Raw genomic sequence first — 20,608 nt, forward strand, 5'->3', positions numbered from 1 at the left:
ACAGCCAAATTTTCTGCAAGGCTTGCATTAACATTTCGGTTAAAATTTTAGATTTATTGAGAACAACAATCCACGCACATTTAAAGCGATAATATTAGAAACATTGATATTGCAAGTTCCCGTGGGAATTAACCAAGCTAGATTTTGTTGGAAAAAATAAATGTCAGATTGTACTTTTGGGCCGTTTTTCTGTTACCAGAGACGTTACTTAGCAATTCATATACTTTCCAGACATGGAGTACCCATCCCTAAATAATACATCTGTATCGCAGAAGGTAATTTGCTGAAAAGACAGTACAAGTCATTGAAGTATAAAAACTTTAGGCAGTTTCTTTGTCTTAATCTTTTTAAGCTATGTTGTGCTGTAACAACCTTTGCTCTTTTACATCAGTGCTGCAGCACCTGCGCAAGCAGTCTAGCTGCTGACTGGGGACACCTACACTTGAGAACTTGCATGAACATAGATCTTTAGAAGAATTATTCCTTCCTGTCTGAAACAGTATTTAATCAATTGTTTATTTCTTCTTTGTGTCCCACATCTCTCAAACTACTCTCACAAGTGTTCAGCTTTGCATCCTGGTGTCATTCGTTTGCCCAAACGTAGAAGCGTGTTATCCCTTTAGAGGATCTGTACTGGAAATGTCTCTGGAAGCTCTTACTCTCAAAAGAGCAAGATACAAATGTTTATTCTGTAGCAGAACCTCAAATACACTGGCCTGGCCTAGCTCACAGCTTGAAGTGCATGTTTCTTCTGGGGGTCAGAGGGGAACTGAAAAGGCTTTTCAGCTTGTTTACAAAAGAGGGCTAGCACAAGTAGACCTTCCGATACTTTGCTTCAGATGTATCTGGAGGGACAGATGAGGATAATAAAGAGGATTTAAACTTTTCCTTTTTAAGCAAGTGATATGTTTAGTCTCTGCAACTATGAGAGAAGGTAGCTAATGCTTTACAAACTGGGAGATGTGATTTCTGTTTCACAGGTTATCAGATGTTCATATGAACATACGGTACTGTGGTGTCAAGTCCATATCAAACGTAAGCTGCAACTAAGCAAACTTTGTTCATGAACTGAGGTGGTGAGGGGTGGGGGTTGGAGGGGAAGTGTAAAAGAAGGCTTGATGCAAGTTTGGAGAAACAAAAAAAAAACCAAACAACTTCCAGTTTCAGGAATGAATCCTAGGTTAATTTTTCTAATCAAGTTCATGTCTGGGTAGAATAAGAAAGAAAAAAGTTAACTGACAATTTTAGGGGGTATAGAGCCTCATTACACATTTCAGGTGGCTTAGAGTTAAAGGCTGTGGGTGGAAACCTTGTTAAGTAGATTTAACTTCAGTTGAGCCTTGCATAGTACTTTTAAAGCTGTTGGTGATTAGACTGCAGTAAGGAAGTCCTACATATTTCTACCTGAACTCTGCTGCGTAATACACAGAAGTGCAGCATTCATGAAAAGTGAAGTTAATTTTGATGTAGCAAGTCTGTGCAAGATTTCAATATACAGCATTTAATATAGGACTGATTTAGTAATGACATTTTTACCTTTAGAGTAGTTCTGTGCCTTGGCTGCCATCAGTGTCTCAGGGGCTTATGCGCACTTTTTCCTAGCATATATTCACTTATTCTTGCAAAGCTACTCCAGTAATATAAACCAATTAAATGCTTTTGTTGCTGACTTTAACAGTATTAAAGCAATTTATGGTAATAAAGCAACAATAAGAGGCAATGCTAGTAAAAGCGATGTGGAAATGCATATGAAAAACTGCTTCTTGTTATATCAGAATGCAAAAGTGTCTGAAAGAGAAGAGTTGATTGTAGGCACAATTCTATTTTCAGCAATTGTTTCTTAGCTGAAGAGCTGCAGCGTTTTCTGTCCCTTTAATGGAAGATTAGCGGATGGACCAAAGACTTACCTAGTCCTTATAGATGCCAAGTTTTTAACTGGTCTGTGCAGATGCATTTAGACCCCAAAAGTTTCTGCAAGATAAGGCAGTGGAATGCTAATGGTGCCTTTGTGAGGAAGGAGGTTTCAGTCCCTTACCAGCATTTCCATAAAGCATGTATTGTGACCAATATATATACAGTCATCACTACACAAACATCAGCATTAGAATCAAACATGAGATATTTTCTCACTTTTTTCCAAACTACTAGAATAAATGGCCGGTCAAGGTCTTATTTTAAGCTACTCATTTTAGTCCCTCATTTTGTTAATTTCAATCAGTTTTGTAGCAAAAGATCATTTGTTTAATCTCCTCTTCAGCATTTGAACCATGCTTTAGGAATGCCTATGGAAACATTAGCTGTTTGAAGTCATTAAAATACTGGGTTTTGGATAAATCTTTAAATACTTAAGTAAAGCTTTGTATTTATATGATCACAGGTAAAGGCACAGATTAGCAAGTAATATACTGTGTAACCACATTCATAATTTGTTGCAAAAAAAAAAAATGCAAAGGATTGCAGCAAGGTAGTTCTTGTATATATCCAGCCTTTTTTGAAACCAGTTTTCTTTTCTGAAATATTTTTTATTTGTAAAGATGACCATGTTACACAGGCAGTGATGTGCTGTAGCATGGTGTGCTTTTTTGATTCAGAATCACCTATAATTTTGTTTTTGTTAGAGACACTTTTTCTGGTTGGACTACAGACTGAAAGGATGACCCTCATTATTTAAACAGGCATTAAAACAATAAATGCAAAAAGAAGTTAATGTTCTAAGATCTTCCACATAAAACAACAAAGAACTAGGAAACAGCATCATTCTCCTATGTGTCCTTCCATAGAGGACTCTTCTGCCCCCCGCCTTATCGTTTTACTGAAGCATACTGAAAGGAACCTTGTACTACCATAATACATAGCTGATCAGAGGGGCAGATATCCAGAACCTGATACTCGCCTAGTTTCCTTTCTTTTTATTGTAGTCGTCTTGGGGAAGAGAGAGACTTGTTCTATTTGCCAATTTAAGTAAGACTACTGTCTTCATTTTAGTATTAAAATGGTTGGTAATTCAGGATGAAGTTGTTAAAGCAGGTCAGGGAATCACAATAGAATTCTTATTCCTGCAGAGTAACACCTGGCTGCCTACCTCTGTGAAGTGCTATGATTGCAGCAGGCAATGTGGCAGGCTCTTGTTAATGCTTTGCACATGCGTACTGCGTTCCCTTATTGACACTACCTGATGTTCCATATTTCAGAGGTTACTTCAGGCTCTTACGTTAAATGTTCTTTTAGTTCTTCACGTTTCTTTCTCATGCAACACTGTTAGCAGAATATCCTGAGTGAAGAAAGGCAGTGGTTTAGTTAGTATCTTATTCCTTGATGTGTATATTTCTGCTGGATGGAACTAGGAAATGAGTAAATATATGGTTTGGACAGATCACAGAATGCATGGCGAGGGCACAGCAGACTTTGCCTGTTGCCGCATAGCATGGGTGCTGGATGAGCTGTCGTACAACTGAATGGTCCTTACTGGAATACTATGCTGGTGGAGATCAGTTAGAAAAGATTTGATAGGATAAAAGTCAAAAGAGTTTTGTTACAAGGGTTGTACTGGGAAGCTAGCACAGCATGTGTCCTCTGTACCTCGTCATAAGACTTATAAACTCCATTTCTTTAATTAAAATAAGCTCAGGTAACAGTAATTCAGTGTATGTTTTAATGACTTGTCCTCTTCAAGCGAACTGGAATATGGTACTTTCCCTAGAGTAAGAGGACAAGTTACATCATCTGAATTTTTTATGTGCATTGATGATTTGTTTTAAATTGTTCATTGGTAGTGTTTGAATTCAAGTACGCTAGACAGTATTTAAAGGAGGGGGTGGAGGGGGAAAAGAAGCAGACACATCCTTTCCCCATTCAAACTGGCAGGACAAGCAGACACAAAGGAGGCTGTAACTCACATTTAACCATGTTATATTATACTCATACTTCCTATCATGCAGTTCTGCAAGTTGGCCTAAAAAAATAATTTGCTTATCTCAAGTTTACCTGTAGTAGAGATGGATGGATTGAGATATTGAAGTAATGTCAGCCTAATTCAAAAGAAGCATTAGTACAGTACTCCTAGAGGGGAAATGATTGAAAGATAAATGTAGCAGTCTTTCAGAAACCAGCAATTCTTAAGCATTCACCTTGCAAAAATGTAGGCACTGGTACCTAAGGAAAAAACAAAACAAAGGATGCCCAAGAATTACCAGTCTCTGGCAGTCTTCTCAAAAAGAAGTTGCCTTTGCATACATCCATTAGTCTCTTAAACCACCAGGCAAACCTTGTGTATAGTATATTTATAAATGTTGTAGCAGTGGTAGTAGTTAGTAGGGCTGCAGAAAATAGAAAATCCTGGGGTTGGTATGTAGCTTTAGGGAATTTATGAATTCCTGTTCTGTATTTTTTGCATGTTGGTTTGGTGGCGGTAGTGGTGCATATGCCCAATGTCAAAACTAAATGCATGAGCCCCTTGCTTGATGCCCCACATAAAGCCAGATACTGGGGAGGTTGCACCCAACTTTTGTTGTTGCTTCCTAATGTCTTGCTGTTTGACATAGGATATCAGTATCGCAGGAGACTGGATATCACCGACCAGCTTGCTGTCCACTGTTAACATCAAATTCTAATCACACAATTTACAAAACCATCCAGTCTCCTTCGAATGCAGTGTCTTTGCTATATTTTGCACCTAAGATTCACAGCAGTTACGGTCAATAGTGTGGTAAGAGCTCACAGAGGCACTCTCTGTTTCGTCACACTGGAATACATAAACTAAATTCTGGTATAGCCAGAGATGGGCACTTGCTCTGAGAACTCAAGTCTCCGTATGTTTATGTATTTCCAGTACTGGCACTTCTGACTCATTCCCTTTTAGGTATATGCATGCTTTCTTGGCCTAGTGGACACACATGTTACTGTGGGCTGAAAGTTTCTACAAATTTAGAGCACCACTTGAAGTACTACAGAAATAATTGAATTCTGTATGCCAGCATGATCTTTGAACTGCATAAAGAAACCAATACTTGATACTATGCTACAGAACGCATGCAACCAAATTCCTTAAATTGTTACCCCTTGGAAGAGTTACTTGTTAAACTGTCTCAATGTGAGCCTTTTACTTTACTATGACCTTGGCAATGGCTCTGTTCCTGTTATATCTAAGTAATGTCTTGCATTTTTCTCTTTTCATCTCCTTTTGATGCAACCTGGAAGAAATGTCAAAAAACGAAGGTTCGATCCAAGTCAACAAGGCCCTATCTGAAGAAATGCGATACAAAAAGCTGCTTCTTGCACTACTGGATTTTGGGTATGATGTCTTTGCTGTAGCTGCACAGGAACTAAATCAGTAAAGGAAGAGCACGAGAAATAGTAACTATAAACACAATGTTGGGATATTAGGATTTGAGGTGGTAGAAGACAGTCCTTTTTGGAGATAAGTTTGAAATACTTCCTCCATTCACCTTTCTCTTGTTAAAATTAACTGACAAGTGTTACAAGCAAACTGTTTCAAAATCAGGTGGGTGGTTTTTTTTTTTTTTCTTTCCTCAAAGGAGGAGACACACAGACGAAGTGCAATAAGAGAACTGTTCCAAAACAACGAAATAGCAGAAGATTTTTTTCCCCAGCCTGCTGGCACTCTAACTTCACTTGAGTTCGCATGACTTCCTTTTTCTTATCAAACTCTAGTGGCATGAGGAGATAATTTTGAAAGGGTAACCTGCATGGCTCACATACAAACAACCAAGCTAGCAAGCTGACCCCAAGCAGAATCTGCAGCCCAACAAATACAAACCACTGGGAAGCTGATACCAGGCTCCGGTAGCTTTTTCAGTCAGGCAGTGCATTCTGCCGCTGGACTTCAGAGTTCCCTGCTCTGTGAGCCGCTGTCCACCTTGTTTTGGTCTCCTAGGCCAGGAGTCTGTTGGGTATGGAAGCTATTGCGTGATGGATGTAATTCTTCCAAGAAGGAAAAAGTGTAAGTGTGGAAATAAGATTTTGACGTATCATTTTCACAGATTATATATAAATATATATATATATGAGAGAAAAGGATTTCCTTATAAAAAGGTTCTATTCTTTATGTAAATCTATTTTTGATGTTGGGTTTGGTTTTGGGTTTTTTTGCTCCCCTTGTTTTCCTGTAGCATGTTGTACAGCGGATGTTCTGGGCTTGCTCAAAAAAGGCAGATAATAGCATGCAGATGCAGGGAGTTCTGACACCAAACAGATGTGATCTAAAGTTTGTATGCTTGAAACCAAAAAACAATTAAAATGTATAAATGCATATCTATGTATTGACTATAAGTCTGGATTACTTTTTTTTGGCTGTTATCTTACATTGTATTATGGAAAAATCTGTACAAGTGACACCCTCTCAAACTGATCACAGAAGTGCCAAGCTTTTTTTCCTTTTTTTTTTTTAAACTATAGCTACTTTTTTCCTGTCTAGATTCTGTGAGATAAAAACTTAAATAAGCCTTAAAATACTCACAAATTGTTAAAAGCTTGTAACAAGTTAGTCTTCTTTTGCCTTCTGCCCACCCACCTAAACCAGCTTGCAAAGGTGACTGATATTTCTGACTCACTCCCTGTATCTCTTTGACGCATCTCACTTTTCAAAGTATAATGCAAAATTGATACTTTGACCCTTGGCTACTGACAGCTAGTTACAGTTACCATCACAAAGTGTGCAAACTCCCATGTAATTTTAGGGGGTAGTGTGTTGTAATTACTTTCAGATACACCTTGTGCACAAACATAAGATTTTTGTGGAGATGTGTGGGGCAGCATTACTTGTTCCCCTAGTAACCAGGCTAGCCTGAGTGTATCGGGCTTGAGAAAGGTATGAAGATGTCTAGTTTAGGCCTCCTTTAAAGTATAGGGCTGTATGGTCTGGCTCATCCTTTTCATCCTGATTTAAAAACTTACATAAACTGAATTACCTAAGTGAAGTGACCTGAAAATTTAATTGCATCTGATAATCAGAATTTAAAACTTCAGTAATTTTGGATTTAATTTAAAGGTTGAATATTAGTAACAACGGAAATTCCAGTTACACTGCTTTATTCCATCTTTGTTCAGTGGAAATCCATTGCCTGAGTTATCTTTAAGAACCAAAACATTAAGAAAATGCTGCAGATTTCCTGTGACTTACAAAATCTCATTTCAGTTACATTTTTTGTTATGATAATGTTCAATCCAACAGTCTCACAAGAAAACTGCAATATATTGTTTTGGTTGAGAGTTATCATTAAATGCTTTTAAACAGCTTTAACATAATCACATTAACACTTACTACATTATGCATTAAAGGTGCTGCATGCAGGTAGTCAAATTGATACATACTATAAATCTTATTCTGAAAAATTCCTGCCTGGCCTCAAGCAGAATGAAGTTAGTGACAATACTTTTATGGCAAACAACTGTATTATTGTCCTCTGAAAGGACTTTGCTTGGGAACATAATCCCCAACTTTGTTAGGGTTCTGCTTCCAAAGCAAGTGTAACCCACAACAGAAACACTAGTGGTTACCAAAAATTAAAATAAGTAAAATCAACTGGATATACATGAACTATCCACATAATAAACCTTTGAGAAGCATTTCACAAATAACATTGTTAGTGTGTGATGTGATGTTTTAAATCAGACCACAGTGGTCCCCAACTACTATGTACATATGTTCAGTGCTGGTGTAATTTTTTTATTTACACCAGCAGTTTCATAGGAATTATGATTTCTTGACTGAATTTATGCTCCACTCATCAGCCATTGTGTGTATGTGGAAGAACACATTCACTTTCTGCCCAGTGTGTACACAACACAAGTGACAGCACAGCTCAGAGTAGGTACAGGCTGAAGTGCTTTCTGTGGTGGTAGACAATTAAAAAAAAGGTTTTGGTAGGTGTTGATTTTCTGCATCCTGCCTTTGCTGTGCTTTGGGAAGTATGCATCCGTTTAGTGTTAACTTGTTCATCACAAAGCATCAACAAAAGAAGACCTGGTCAGCACAGCCTCCATTTCATCCAGTATACATTTGCTCCATTATTTATCTATTCATCTGGACTATGGTAACTGTATAGCTCGTTCCAGTTTGCTGCATGATCTCACCGATTTGATCTGATCCTCCTAAAAGAGAAGTCTGCTAGGCAAATTAACAGCTGTATAAGTGCATGTTAAAAGAAACGGATTACTTAAGGCTGGAGTTTAACCAATTTTTCTTTACTATGCAAAGATGGGTATTGCACAAACAAATTTAAGACAAATGTGTGAGGAAATGCCATAGAATACTTGAAGTTATGTTTTAAGCCTGATCAGTCATGTTTTATATTCATTGTCGCTTCCACTGTTACTCTTCCTCTTAAAAATGATTTGTAATTATTTTTTTAAGTGCACGACGATGTTATAAATCAGTTAATACTCATTCACCTCTTGTTGGCTGCTAATGAATGGAAATTCAATAGTCCTTGTTCTGCATCTTAGCAAGATGAGTATTAAAAACGTCATGAACATGGAATGGAGTAGTTTTTAATTTTCTATCATTTGTTCCTTATTTATTCTCTCAGTTTTATTTAATTTCTGTGTTCAAGATATCACCACCTTTATAGTAGAGGAAATTGAGAAGTCTTCAGTAAAAGAAAACTCCAGTCAAACCGTGTCCCTCTCTCTGTGAGAGGATGTTGCATGCAGGCTTTCTGACATGCATGGGGCCAGCTCCCCAGCACCCAGGGCTGAGCAGACATACAGAAGGAGGGTTTCCGAGTCTGCTTCAGTCCCGCTGGCTTCACTGACTTGAATGAGACCTGTATGCATTAGGCAGTTGAGGGAAGCCTTTTGCAGTTCAAAAATCTGAATTATAGAATTACAGGAAGTCTAAAATGATGTAATTATTTAAAAAATATTTTGAAGGCCTCATGATAACCACATAATATGGTCATCATTTTAATGGATTACTAAATGAAACCGTTTCCCTTTTCTGGTTGGGGTTTTTTTTTTTGCCAGACTAACTCTAGTGAAGCCAGCCTGGGAAAACTAAATGCATGCATGACACAGTTACCAAATAACTATGATTTTTTTTTTTTTTTCTCCTTGCTTTCGCCAGCTTCATGCGGGGAAACAAAATACACTTTTGTCTTAGTATCTCCCAGGGTTTCTCATTTAGAACTATAGAGTGAGGGAACACTGTCATTAATGGATCTACTATCATCCACTTTTATTTCCTGTCATTTGAATATAGGAGGATTTACCTGTAAACTCAATATGAACATTTAACATTTTGGCTATAATTATAGTAGACAGTGATACCTAAAATAGGAGTTAAGCCTTTTGCACTATATGAATACAAAAGCAACATATGGCTAGATGCTTATCTGCTTTTGATTTTGCAAGAAAAATTCTTAAAATTGTTTTTGAAAACTTTCACATGAAATACCGAAGAGTGATCTTGCTGGGGCACTTAATAGTAAGAATAAAAACCAACACACAGCAAGTTGTGTCGTACAACCCCAAAAAACCCTCTTTTGTTCTAAATGCACTTACTGCAGATTCCTACCCACAAGAGCTGAAAAAGTAATTTAACATGAATCATCCATCAGAAATCCAATAGAAAGTGTTTAAGCGCCCTCAGAAAGCTTGAAGAAAACAATTAAGTAACTAGGAATTTTAGTAGTAGTGATGCTCAAACCAATACTATTGAAAGCAAAACATCACAAAAGCATTGTCTTAAAGCTGCACATACTATAATTCAGAGATTTATTGTTCAGAACTTAGCAAGCCCAGCAGCACATCCTCTCATTTCTGTAGGTTTGTTGAGTAAGTTGTTTAATGGAAGCGTTTAACACAAGAGGACATACGGTCTCTAGGTAAGTACAAGGACTCCACGTCAGACCAGCATAGACATCCACTTCACACGTATTACTTCTGAAAAACCACAAACTGCTGAAGGTAACATACATAATTCAGAATGCTCTAATTTGTAGAAGGCCAGTAATCGAGTGTCAGTCTATTTTGTCTTGTTAAAATTTTCTTTTAAAAAAGAGCTTGGGTTTTGTCCTAAGTCACGGGACGCTCCTCATCTTTACCACTAATAGTATAACAGGCCATGCTTTAGTGTGACACTTTCTGAGCCAGTACAAGAATTTCCCCGCCAAAGCTGGTAACTCAAAGCACAAAGGAACTAACAATGTTTTTTACCCGCTTTCACACGCAGGTCACAGCTGTGCCCAGCATCTATCGTACATCCCAGGGGGAAGCTGCTGCTCTCAGCAGTAACTTAGACAATGCCTCAGTCTCACAGTAGTCCCACCCCTGCAAAGGCTGGGTTTAGTCTGAAGCACTAACCCAGGAGCTGATACGCACTGCTGCGTGACACACAACTGCAGAGAGGCAGAAACCAAACAAGTCTCCTGGTCCAAGTTCAGGTCTCAGACTTCATAAGCACAACACTGCACCACTTCTTTAAAAATTTCTTTAACTGTTCATGTATCAGAGATTGTCAGAATTCCTCAGCCATCGGACCAAATACTACAAGCTTTGAATTTGCTTTTGGGACTGTGAAGCAATAGGTTCTCATCTGCATTACCTATGGCTTTGTCTATTGCTTGAAGTCCTGCAGATACATGGAGAAGTGCAGCGAGAAGTGCAGGTTATTAAAGCTGTGCTTTTAACTGATGACCAAGGTGTGAGCATATGACACACACTTCTTATTACATTAGAGACTGGTAACATGCTGTGGTTCTGCAACATCAGTTTCCCTCTTCTGCAGCAAGGAAGTGTTCCCACACATAAACACACACTGCTTCTCCTCAGTCTAACCTGGACAGCATCCAGCTAAATAATGACAAGCAAACAGTACTTTTGACTGCTTTCCTATCTCCAGCTAAGATGACGGCCAGTTGTTTTTGTTTTTTTTTTTCCCTCAGGAATGAGAAGTGACTAGCTACCTCAAACCTAGTGCTATTTGTACAAGCTTTAATTTAAGAGAAAGTAGGAGAAATTAAAAAATGGTAACTTTATGGCAGCTGTGCTAATCTTGCTTCTGTTACAATTGCAAGAAGCACTGGGCTAACAACTGACAGCTCCGAGTTCTCCCATTTGTTTCCTTTAAAAGTATTTTGTGCATATTCATGGTTTATGGAAACAAGAATCAATATCCTTATGCATGTTGCCCTCACACATTAGGTCCAAGATATAAATTTGACAGTTTGCCTTGGAACAGAATAAGCACTAACCTTACTAATTCAGGAGAGTTTTCCATAGATTGGGTCTTTGGACTGTCAAGGTTGAGGTTTTAAATATCTACTATGTATCCGCTCTTTAGAGAAGACTCTTCAATACATGTATTACTTAGGATGCTATGGATTCACAGAACAGTGAAACACTCCTAATGAGTACATGACAGCTTTACTGTTCCAGAAAGGAGCACTTAGTATTCCAGAAGACTGAACAGATCTACCCCTAGTGTCTAACCAAGGTGACAGGGCACCTGGGTGCCTTGTGGAGCTGCAGCACAACCAAGTAGCTCACAGTACTTGTAACAGCAGAGGCATTTTCTTACCCAAGAGAGAAACAACCACCTATTCCCCTCCCAGCTGCTTCATATGAGCACAAACCCCAAAGTCCCCTCAGGTGCTCCCAGTCACTGCTAGACACCAGCAACAAGTGCCACAAGAAGGCTGCTGGGTGCAGCCTTGTGCAAGACCACCTTCTGTCACTGCTGACAAAGTACCAGCGTCTACCCTGAGGCAGGGGGGAGTGCAGGACCCCGCTACTCTCTGTGAGAGCCCTCCCTGTCTCCAAGCTACCACAGAGGAGCTGAGACAGGAAACCTATGGTGCTCCCTGGAATGACTGATGCTCTCCTTGCCAGCCTGCCAGGTCAGCTTGTTCCTCAGGGCTACCAAGCTACAGACCTGCTCAAGCGGAAGTCCCCTCACCCAGAGGGTTACAGAAGAAAATGGCACTAGCAGCAGCAACTGATTGTCCTGTGACCCTGCAGCTTTGACTCGCCATGGAAGATGTCCTAATGACCCTTGCACAAAGGTGATGGGAGCTGTGCTGAATGGCGCCTTTTGCTGCCAAGCTGAAGGAAGAGCCCAGATCAGGCTGGCACAACAGCCACCATGCTTTCCACTGGTCAGTGTGCTGAGCTGCGTGGCAGCAGCATTATGGACGCTTAAAGCTCCAACTGTCTGTAGCACTTAAGTTTGGCAAAGCCCGAATATCAGCCTTAGTGCAGTCACGCAAAGTACGCTGCCACTTCATCTCTTCAGCTTACGTAAACATAGATGTTTATCTTCCTAACAAGCACCTCTTCCCAAAACGCGATTTATAGCAGTCTAGTTCGCTCCAACACACACCAATAACTGTACAATTAGAGAATGACTATGCAGAACTTGCTGTAGCAGTGCTCATGGTTGTGTTAAGTGGTCTCAATAAGCGCTTTCAAAGAGAAAGCTCAAGTTACTTTTATAATACAAGGACCACAGTCTAAGCCTCCATACGCCATTCATACATTTATGCAGGCATTTGACATATTCTGACCATCCATTTCCTCCCCAGACCTATTCCCTTGTCAACATGCCCCGCTCTAAGTAAGGGTGGCACAATGATGAAATCAGATGGATGCAAAGTGCACAAGCAAGCCTGTTTGCTTTGAAGTCAGTCATTTCTCCCCTATTTCCCTTCAGGCACATCTGAACTCTGTATTGCTATTGCAAGACTTGCTCCATTATGAAGTTACTCTTCACGATATTAACAATAACATAGTTTACAGACAATGCATGCTTGACTAGGATTTCTGTGTAATGAAAAAGCAGTTCCAAGAAACTGGAACTATTATAGTGCCCTCCAGCATTCACTGGAAAGCTTCAGGAAATTAAAGATTTTAAGTTCTCCTTTGTTTAATGAGGAGGTCCTGAACCCAAGACACAAAACTGCCTCATTTGCAGGAAGAAAGAAACAATTCCCTTACATAGCAGGATCCTGACTGCATGCTGTTGGATCAGAGGGCTGGAGAGGTAGGTAAAAGATTCAGGTCCCATTATATTTTGCTTCAGTTTTCCTTACTCTGATGTGGCTGGGTATTTTTCACTTCAAACACAAGATCTCTAGGACAGGAACTGTCTTACTCAAAGGTGACCTTTAGCACCTAGCCCAGGGAGCTCTGATTTTAGGCAGAGCTGGTTGGCTGATACTTTTATGACAACCCTGCACACAGGCATTCAAAGAAAGTATAATTCTTCATGAAATATGCTGCTCTTTAGGCATGCCTATTTGAGACTAGAACAGGAGAGAAAGGACCTCATTAAATCAAACTACAGTTTCTCCAGAAACTCTGATTTAAAGGTAAACTTCCTACATTGAATTTCCACTCTAGTACCACCTTTGTAGCATCTCCTTTGAGACTAGGTTTCAAAGGGTACATTTGTGAAATAAAAATGGGGGTTTCAAAGGCTGAGTGGTCCGAGTTATTAAAAAAAATAAAGAATAAAAATAAAATAAATTTTTAAAATAAATAAAAAAAAAATCAATGCTCTATCTGCCTCTAAAACACTGTTCCTTACTGAAGATGTACGAGTTTTTTCTGGTCTAAGCATACTAAGTAACAGACCTTGTACTACTTCACTTGGAAAAATCATTCAAGATGGTGGAATTCCCTGCCAATAAGTTATGTGTGACAACATATCAATACTTCAAACCATATTTTACACGGAAACAACCATTTGCCTCTGACAACAGCAGTAGCGTTAGTGTATATGTAAGGCATCACATCTCTGGTTTAGTGAGATGGAAGTACTTTATGAGTGCCAAGGAACCCTAGGCCAGAACTAGCAGCAGAACATATAATAAAACAGATTGTTTTCTGGACCATCTGAGAATCAGCAGGTAACTAACGAAAGCTGAAGATCCCACAAGTCCATCCCTTTCACAGGAGACAGAATATCCTCATTACTCTCCAGAACCTCCTGTGACCCATTTCTGGGCCCTAAATAATTTCTTCTTGCAGACTAGTTTCCCAAACAGCTTCAGATCTGAATGTGCAGGCTCCTGGCTGCCAGAGGAGTGCCAGTGCTGCGGGGTGAGCATGACAGTGGCAGGGCTGGCACACTTCCCTGGCTGGCCCACTGGCATGGCACAGAAGCTGCTCTGAGGCAAGCATGCTCAAACACCTTTTCTCCCAAGAGCCGCATGAAAGAAACACCCTTACAGCAAGAAAAGGTAGGAGAGACTGCATTACAATCCTACTCACCTTCAAGAAAGAACACACTGTGAAAGTGTTTTTCTTCCCCAGAAGATTTGGCTGTAACACACCAGGAGAAATTGATCCCATAACAGGCTTGCTTTCTTAGATGTTAAGGGCAGTTTTATGAAAGCATGTTTCACCGAACTGCTCTTTTAACTGTGACATACCCAGGGTGACTCTCACTTCTGCCTGGAGTGCCTGAAGGTGAGAAGGGTTTCCTTATTGCCTGGAGGCAATTGAGGAAGGAAGGGGGGGGCAGGTAATCAGGAAGAACCAATGACTATTCTTGAGCATGGAGATATCAGTACAGCACCCAAATGGCAATGAAACCCTTCATTCAAAAACTAATAGTTGTCTGGATATGAATATCCTGTATGCCATTAAAATTAATCAGAAGCTCTCTAAAAACTGCACTGAATGGTTGAAGTGAGACAACCTGCCCACAGGACATGAACAGTTAACTTTTAAAGTACTATATTAATCAGTTTGGGGTTCCTTATTATTTTCGTGGAATGTTTAAGTCTGGATAGAAATATGGGAGGTTTATAGTCACATTCTTTACAGAGGTAATTTGCACTTATAGTGTCACATGTCACCAAATTACATTCTCAGAAATATATATTAATTTTCTAACCAACATTGCTTAGTTTGCACTTGTAAAATACCTGCTCCAAATGTCTTCCACTTCAGCCACATCTATAACCTTTCCTTCAAGTAATTGCAAAAACAAAGCCAAATTCTTCTTGGTAGAGACATATAGGGAGCAATAGCCACAAATTAGGAAACTCAAGCTAGATAGTAGGAAAAAAAATTTCCACCAGGAGTCCAGCCACAGCTGACTGCATCAAGTGTTGCTTCAAGCAGAAGTTTGAACTACAAACCTCCAGAGGACTATTTTCACCAACACTTCTCAAACTCTATGAAACAACAGAGAGCAGAAGTATGTCCTGGTGGAGGAAAACAGCAGAGGCAGAGCACCACAAAGCTTGCATAAGTCATCAAGGGCTTGAGTCCACTTCTCAGGCGCAGGCCAGAGACATCCTAGGGTGTCCCACAGGGCTCCAGCTCCTGGCCCAGAAATACACTGGTCTCCTGCCTGTGCCATGTCATGTCTGCTAGCTCCATGGAGATGCTTCAGGTCATCACCAATAGTGTATAGCACTGAAGACTGCTGTGTTTAAGTACCCTACATCTCTCTACCACTTAGAACTAGTTAAGTGTCACATCACATCCACTGACTTTCCTGCTGGCCATTTCAACAGAGAATAGATCCAGAGGATTGTTTAGAGCAGTGTGGGGTCAAACACTTTGTGACTGCAGATTGAATCCACCAAAAAAAAAAATTGGAAGGCTTGACATCAAAAGCATAAAAAAACCCATGTTTTGATACCAGTACTTTGATATAGACTACTTATCAAGAGTTACACAAGCCATCCTGGACGGGGGGTATGGGTGTGATCAAATCATTTGGTGAAGAATTTGTTCAATTTTGCCCCCCCTTCCACTTACAAAACATCAGTCTTCTGCTAATAGGATACAGATCGCTCACTCTCCTATATGATTTCCTAGCTAGAATTAATTTTTCTGAAACAGATACTCTACTATTCAAACAAGTTCGGAATTGAAAGGCTTTCATTGTTCTTTACTAGGCAGTAGTGTAACTCCGAGTCCACTCAGTGTCCTGACTCAAAGCCCTCTAAATATCATTTTAAAAATTAATAAAAAATATCCACAAACAGACTTTGGATCAAGCACAAGTATTTCGTTTCCAAGAAGCTCTTAGGTATATTTGTCAGCGAGCCAATTTTAAGTACAGTTTAATCTCCTGCTTAAAAGATAATTTGAAAAGGTATAAATGGGACTTAGATTCCCCACTTTACCTTTGTGGATTTTGAAGAAAACCTAAGTCTCTGCCATGTACTATGCATGTAAAGACTAACAGACCTTTGGGTTTTCCCCCCTCAGAATCACAAGTTTTGCCTTTGCTGTCACTTAGCCAGGTTTCACACAAAGCTGGGATAATTTGGAACCCAATTCAGCAAAACACAGACTTTCAGCTAAGACTATGTCTTTAAAGCATTTTTCTTTGATTAAGGCTTAAACAGGTCTCTTATCATGCAGATCATTTTACAAAACTTAATACTGGGTCCAGGTGTGGCTGCTTATGGAAATAACAGGCAAGCTGTGTGTACCATCACACATTGCTGTCTCTCAGTCTCAATGTTGAATTTACTTTTTCTTTTTTAAATTTGTAAGTGCTTACTTATCTCAAGCAACCATAAGCCATTGCCTATTAACTGCTAACGTTAAACCACATCAGAGGGTTTGCAGGGAGCAAATGCAGGAAGGAGGCAACTCTGCACGTATTTGTATTTTGAATAGAGTAAAGGCATAAACAACTAGCAATGAGATGGCCTCCCATTTTTCTCTCTTCCCATCCCCTACTTCTATAGCCTGATCATTTTAACATCTGCTTATATTTTATTTTGATATTTTCCTTGTAGAAATAATTTCTGTAGTTTTACATGATCTGAAATCTCTCTCTTATCTACGAGTTAAAGAATCAACTTTTCTTGATAAAAATATCCTTTTGCAAATGACTCTGGATATGACGTACAGCCCATCTGAATTGAATTAATTCATAAGATATGGAGACCCACTGAAGAGGTGAACATTGGCTGTCAGGGGAGTAGATCACACATTGCAATGAAAGAAAGATTATCGATAGCCTAAAAAGGGCACAGAAAGTTTTACTGAGGGAGAGCATGCGGAACTGAGATGGCCAATCCTTCTATGTTTCTTCTCCACTAGGAGGCTGAGGTGATGAATCCAATTATCAAAAACCTCTTTCCTAGAAACAGAATATGAGTGCTCTGGTTCAGAGGGAACAGAGCGTAGTAGGCTCAGGAAGTATTTGTGGAGCTGAGTATTTTATCTGTAGCAGTATTTCCCTTGAGCAGCGACTCCCATTTCTCCGAGAACCCCTAGTTCAGCACCCTTGGGTCTATCAGAAGGATTCTGAGTGGAATGAAACCAATGTTGTTCCTGATCCACAATCTTATAAAGTGCTCCCCAGAAGGGGACTCAATTAAATAAACTCATTTCTTAACAATGAACCCGGAAAGGTTCCAGGTTAGCAGAAATGTATCAACTCACAATAAACATTTTGCCTTTTCCTTTCCAGTTGCACCCTTTTGCTCTACCCTTAACAGGATGGGGCAGAGTCCTTAGAACAACGCACCACAGACCCAGCAATGTCAGCAAAAAACACTCCCACAGCATCTTAGCCCTGCTCTGGTCTGGCCTCCTGCACCCAGGCCGACCATAAACACAAGCAGCCTCAGAGCCTTTTCTACCCAGGAGCTGCCTTTGGGCTACATCACAACACCCATGCACTTCCCTTCTTTCCCTCACCCAGTTTAACCCCCAAACACAGAGGCTAGGAGAAGCACACTGCTTACTCACTTGCCAAAGGTGCTCCAGATAGCACACAGGCCCAGAATCAACTCCTACAGAGCAGGCTTTAAAAAAAAATGCTTAAGGATCATTTCAGACCTAGAACCAGGGAGAAGGAAGTCTACTGAAACAGCCTGTATTGGATAGCACAGAGAAGAAACGTTGGAGATCCTACATTCAACGAGAGACTTTCCCCTGCCATGTTGCAAGGGCTCCTTGCAAGGCATTGCACTCTTCAGTTCCTCCTGAAGTCTGTTTCAGCAGTTGGTGCTCACAATTCCCCCATTCCCAACCCCACGCTCTTGAGAAATAAATGGAACATTTGCGAATTTGCCAAAGTCCTACAATACAGTTATCTACACTGGTTCTAGCCAGGTGTTCCCTCACCCCCAAAAGTTCCTTTCACATTTGTTAAAAAGTAACATTACTTACAAAAAATACATTTTCACATGGATTGCTCATTGAGAAGAGGAAATAAAGCTGGAGAAAAAAAAACAACAGTTTATTGTCATAGACACATCATAAGACCATGGGTTAGGCAATGAACATGCTTCTCCGTTTACACGGACTGTATGCACAGAAAGATGTAAATTATAAGGATATAGATGACTAACAGAAAAATCAGTGTTTCAAGCCAACTTTCAAGCTGGTATAAACCAGTGTGGCCCCACTAACTTCAACAAAAATAAGCCTGGTGCTACTGAAGCACAGTTGCTTCGTGGAGAAAGCATTATGGTTCAAAGCGCAAAGACAGAAGGGAGCTGCCAGTGCAAGTCTTGACAAAAACAGGCTACTGCCCGTTGGTATGGACGGGTGCAGCTGCGCTGACTTCAGACAGTCAGCAGAGTGCTACATGATTTGGCCTATAGACTACACAGACTTACAAAAAAGAATGGTCTTCACCCACCCTATTGCTTCAAATAGCTAGTGTTAAAAAAGTTATGCCCAGCACTGGTTAGTAGCCTGTTCCCGGAGCCCCAGCCCTTTGGGTTGTATATTTTATGCATGCTAGGGGTGGCTACGGCAGGCACAGTGAACATAGGCAGAGTTGTCACTTGCAGAGTTGAGCTCAGGCTTTCCTCTGCACTGCCCGTACCAGGAGATGGCCCTTTCACCAATGGCTTCCTTCCATGTCCCTACTAGCTTGGCCTGTTTCCCTAATGTGTACAGAGGTTTTGCAGCTATTCCAAGCGGGTGCAGTGGAGAGTGGTTGCAGGTGAGAACCTCGCAGAGAGGAAATGCAACGATAGAAGACCACATCTTTTTTTTTTTTTCTTTCCCCTGAGGGAAAACATAGGCAGGGCCCTCTGCTTTTGGAGCGTGCGCAGCCCTCCAAGGCAGCTCTCCTTTACCTGAAGTTGTGTGAATTGAGCTGGAGTGAGTAGCTCAGCCCCATTGCTGCAGTTAATGCTTTTACTGGCTTTCTTCTGGGGCTCTGCCCTGCTTCCCAGGAGAGCCGGACCTGCTGCTGTATGGGCTGAGCCCGAGCCAGCAAATAGCTCTAGTTGTGCCACACAGACTCCTGCTCTGGCGTGGAGGGACCTCCAGCAGGCAAGCAAGATGCCTGGGGGCCGAGCCAGGTCCGGACAACTTGAACTCCAAGGTGGGGACTTTCTTTATATCCTTGGCGCTCCCGAAGCAGCGCTGCTAGGAGAGGGGGCAAGGGGAGTCTGTTACTCTTCCCCCGCCCCTGCGCACAGCTTCCCCTCGGCCAGAGGCGACCCCGCTGCCAGGCTGGCCCCCAGCAGGGCCGGGGTCCGCAGGGAGAGGAGGACAGGCGGAGCAGAGGAGCCGAGCACGCCTTGCAGCAGGGGCAGCTCCGCAAAGGGAAGGAGGGAGCGCCGGGTGCCCGGGAGTAGCGGCCGGGGCCCCGGGGGTGGGGGCTTCTCCCCGAGCCCTGACGTAAAAACTACTCGGGGCTGCCCGCTCCAGCTTCTTAAGGAGCGCGGCGGCGGGCGCGGAGAGCCCTGACCTGCCCGGCCCGCCCTGCACGCCGGAGCGCCGAGGTAAGGGCTGCGGGCGGCGGCGGGGCCGGGGGCGCCGGAGCGGAGCGGACGGGACGGGAGCGGGGTCGGGCGGGCGGGGAGCCCGCGGCAGAGCGGAGGCGCTGCCCGGCTCCTCGGGGTGAAGCCGCGCGGAACTCGCGGAGCTCCCCACGGACGCTCCTCGCGGCAGACGCTTCGCAAATACCGCACGCCGCCGAGGCGGGCTCCCGCCCCTGCTCCGTGGGACCGGCTTCGGCATCTTTAAGGTCTAGGATCGAGCGACTAGTCATAACTGATAGCTCCAACTAAGTAAAACGGTGATAACGAATGAGGTAATTAATTTTTTTATTATTGTTACTGTAAGGCGCTATTCATGACGGGGAGTGGAATGGGGAGGTTAAGCTACGAGGAGAAGAGGGGAAAAGGGGAAAAAAGAGTCAGAGCCAGAAAGTGTAAATAGCATGCACACACGAACTTCAGTTTATGGACAGAAAGACCTGAAGATTGGGGAGGGGTGGGGGCAGAGAATTACATGGAAGCATTCACCACAAGCACAGGTAAGACATTAATGAAAACTAACATTTCCTGAGTGCCCCCCCAGCTCTCAGCCACCTAAAAAAAAATAAAAAAAAATCCTGAACCTTGTAGAAGACTAACAGCAAAATGCTGCCTGACACCGGCCCTGACCAATGCCATTCACACCACACCTGAAATGGCACCCACCCTCATGTATTTCCAACCTTAGTGATTCTGTGTGATTAATGTCCTGCCAGCTCCCTGCCCAGGGCAGCCCCTTTGCTCGCACCTCTGACAAATCCAGAACCCTTGTCCTTGTCTTACCCAATTTTGTAGCTTAGAAAGTTTCCAAAGGGGCTATGGGGCAGAGAAAGAAAAACAACCAGTTCAATTGTTAACCAGTGCGAACTAGATGGCCCCTGTCCAAA

General features: G+C 41.6%; 1 protein-coding gene across 1 annotated transcript in view; it reads left to right on the forward strand.

The window, feature by feature from the left end:
* Positions 1-5,310, forward strand: part of ADAM23 (ADAM metallopeptidase domain 23) — a 78,492-nt gene extending 73,182 nt beyond the window's left edge. Inside the window, exons 26-27 of the mRNA XM_059820612.1 lie at positions 981-1,035; positions 5,197-5,310. Coding sequence (XP_059676595.1) covers positions 981-1,035; positions 5,197-5,310 — 169 coding nt within the window. The remainder of the gene's footprint in view (positions 1-980; positions 1,036-5,196) is intronic.
* The last annotated feature ends 15,298 nt before the right edge of the window (positions 5,311-20,608 follow it).

The sequence above is a fragment of the Gavia stellata genome, chromosome 8 (assembly GCF_030936135.1).
Source record: "Gavia stellata isolate bGavSte3 chromosome 8, bGavSte3.hap2, whole genome shotgun sequence".
Classification (NCBI taxonomy): domain Eukaryota; kingdom Metazoa; phylum Chordata; class Aves; order Gaviiformes; family Gaviidae; genus Gavia; species Gavia stellata.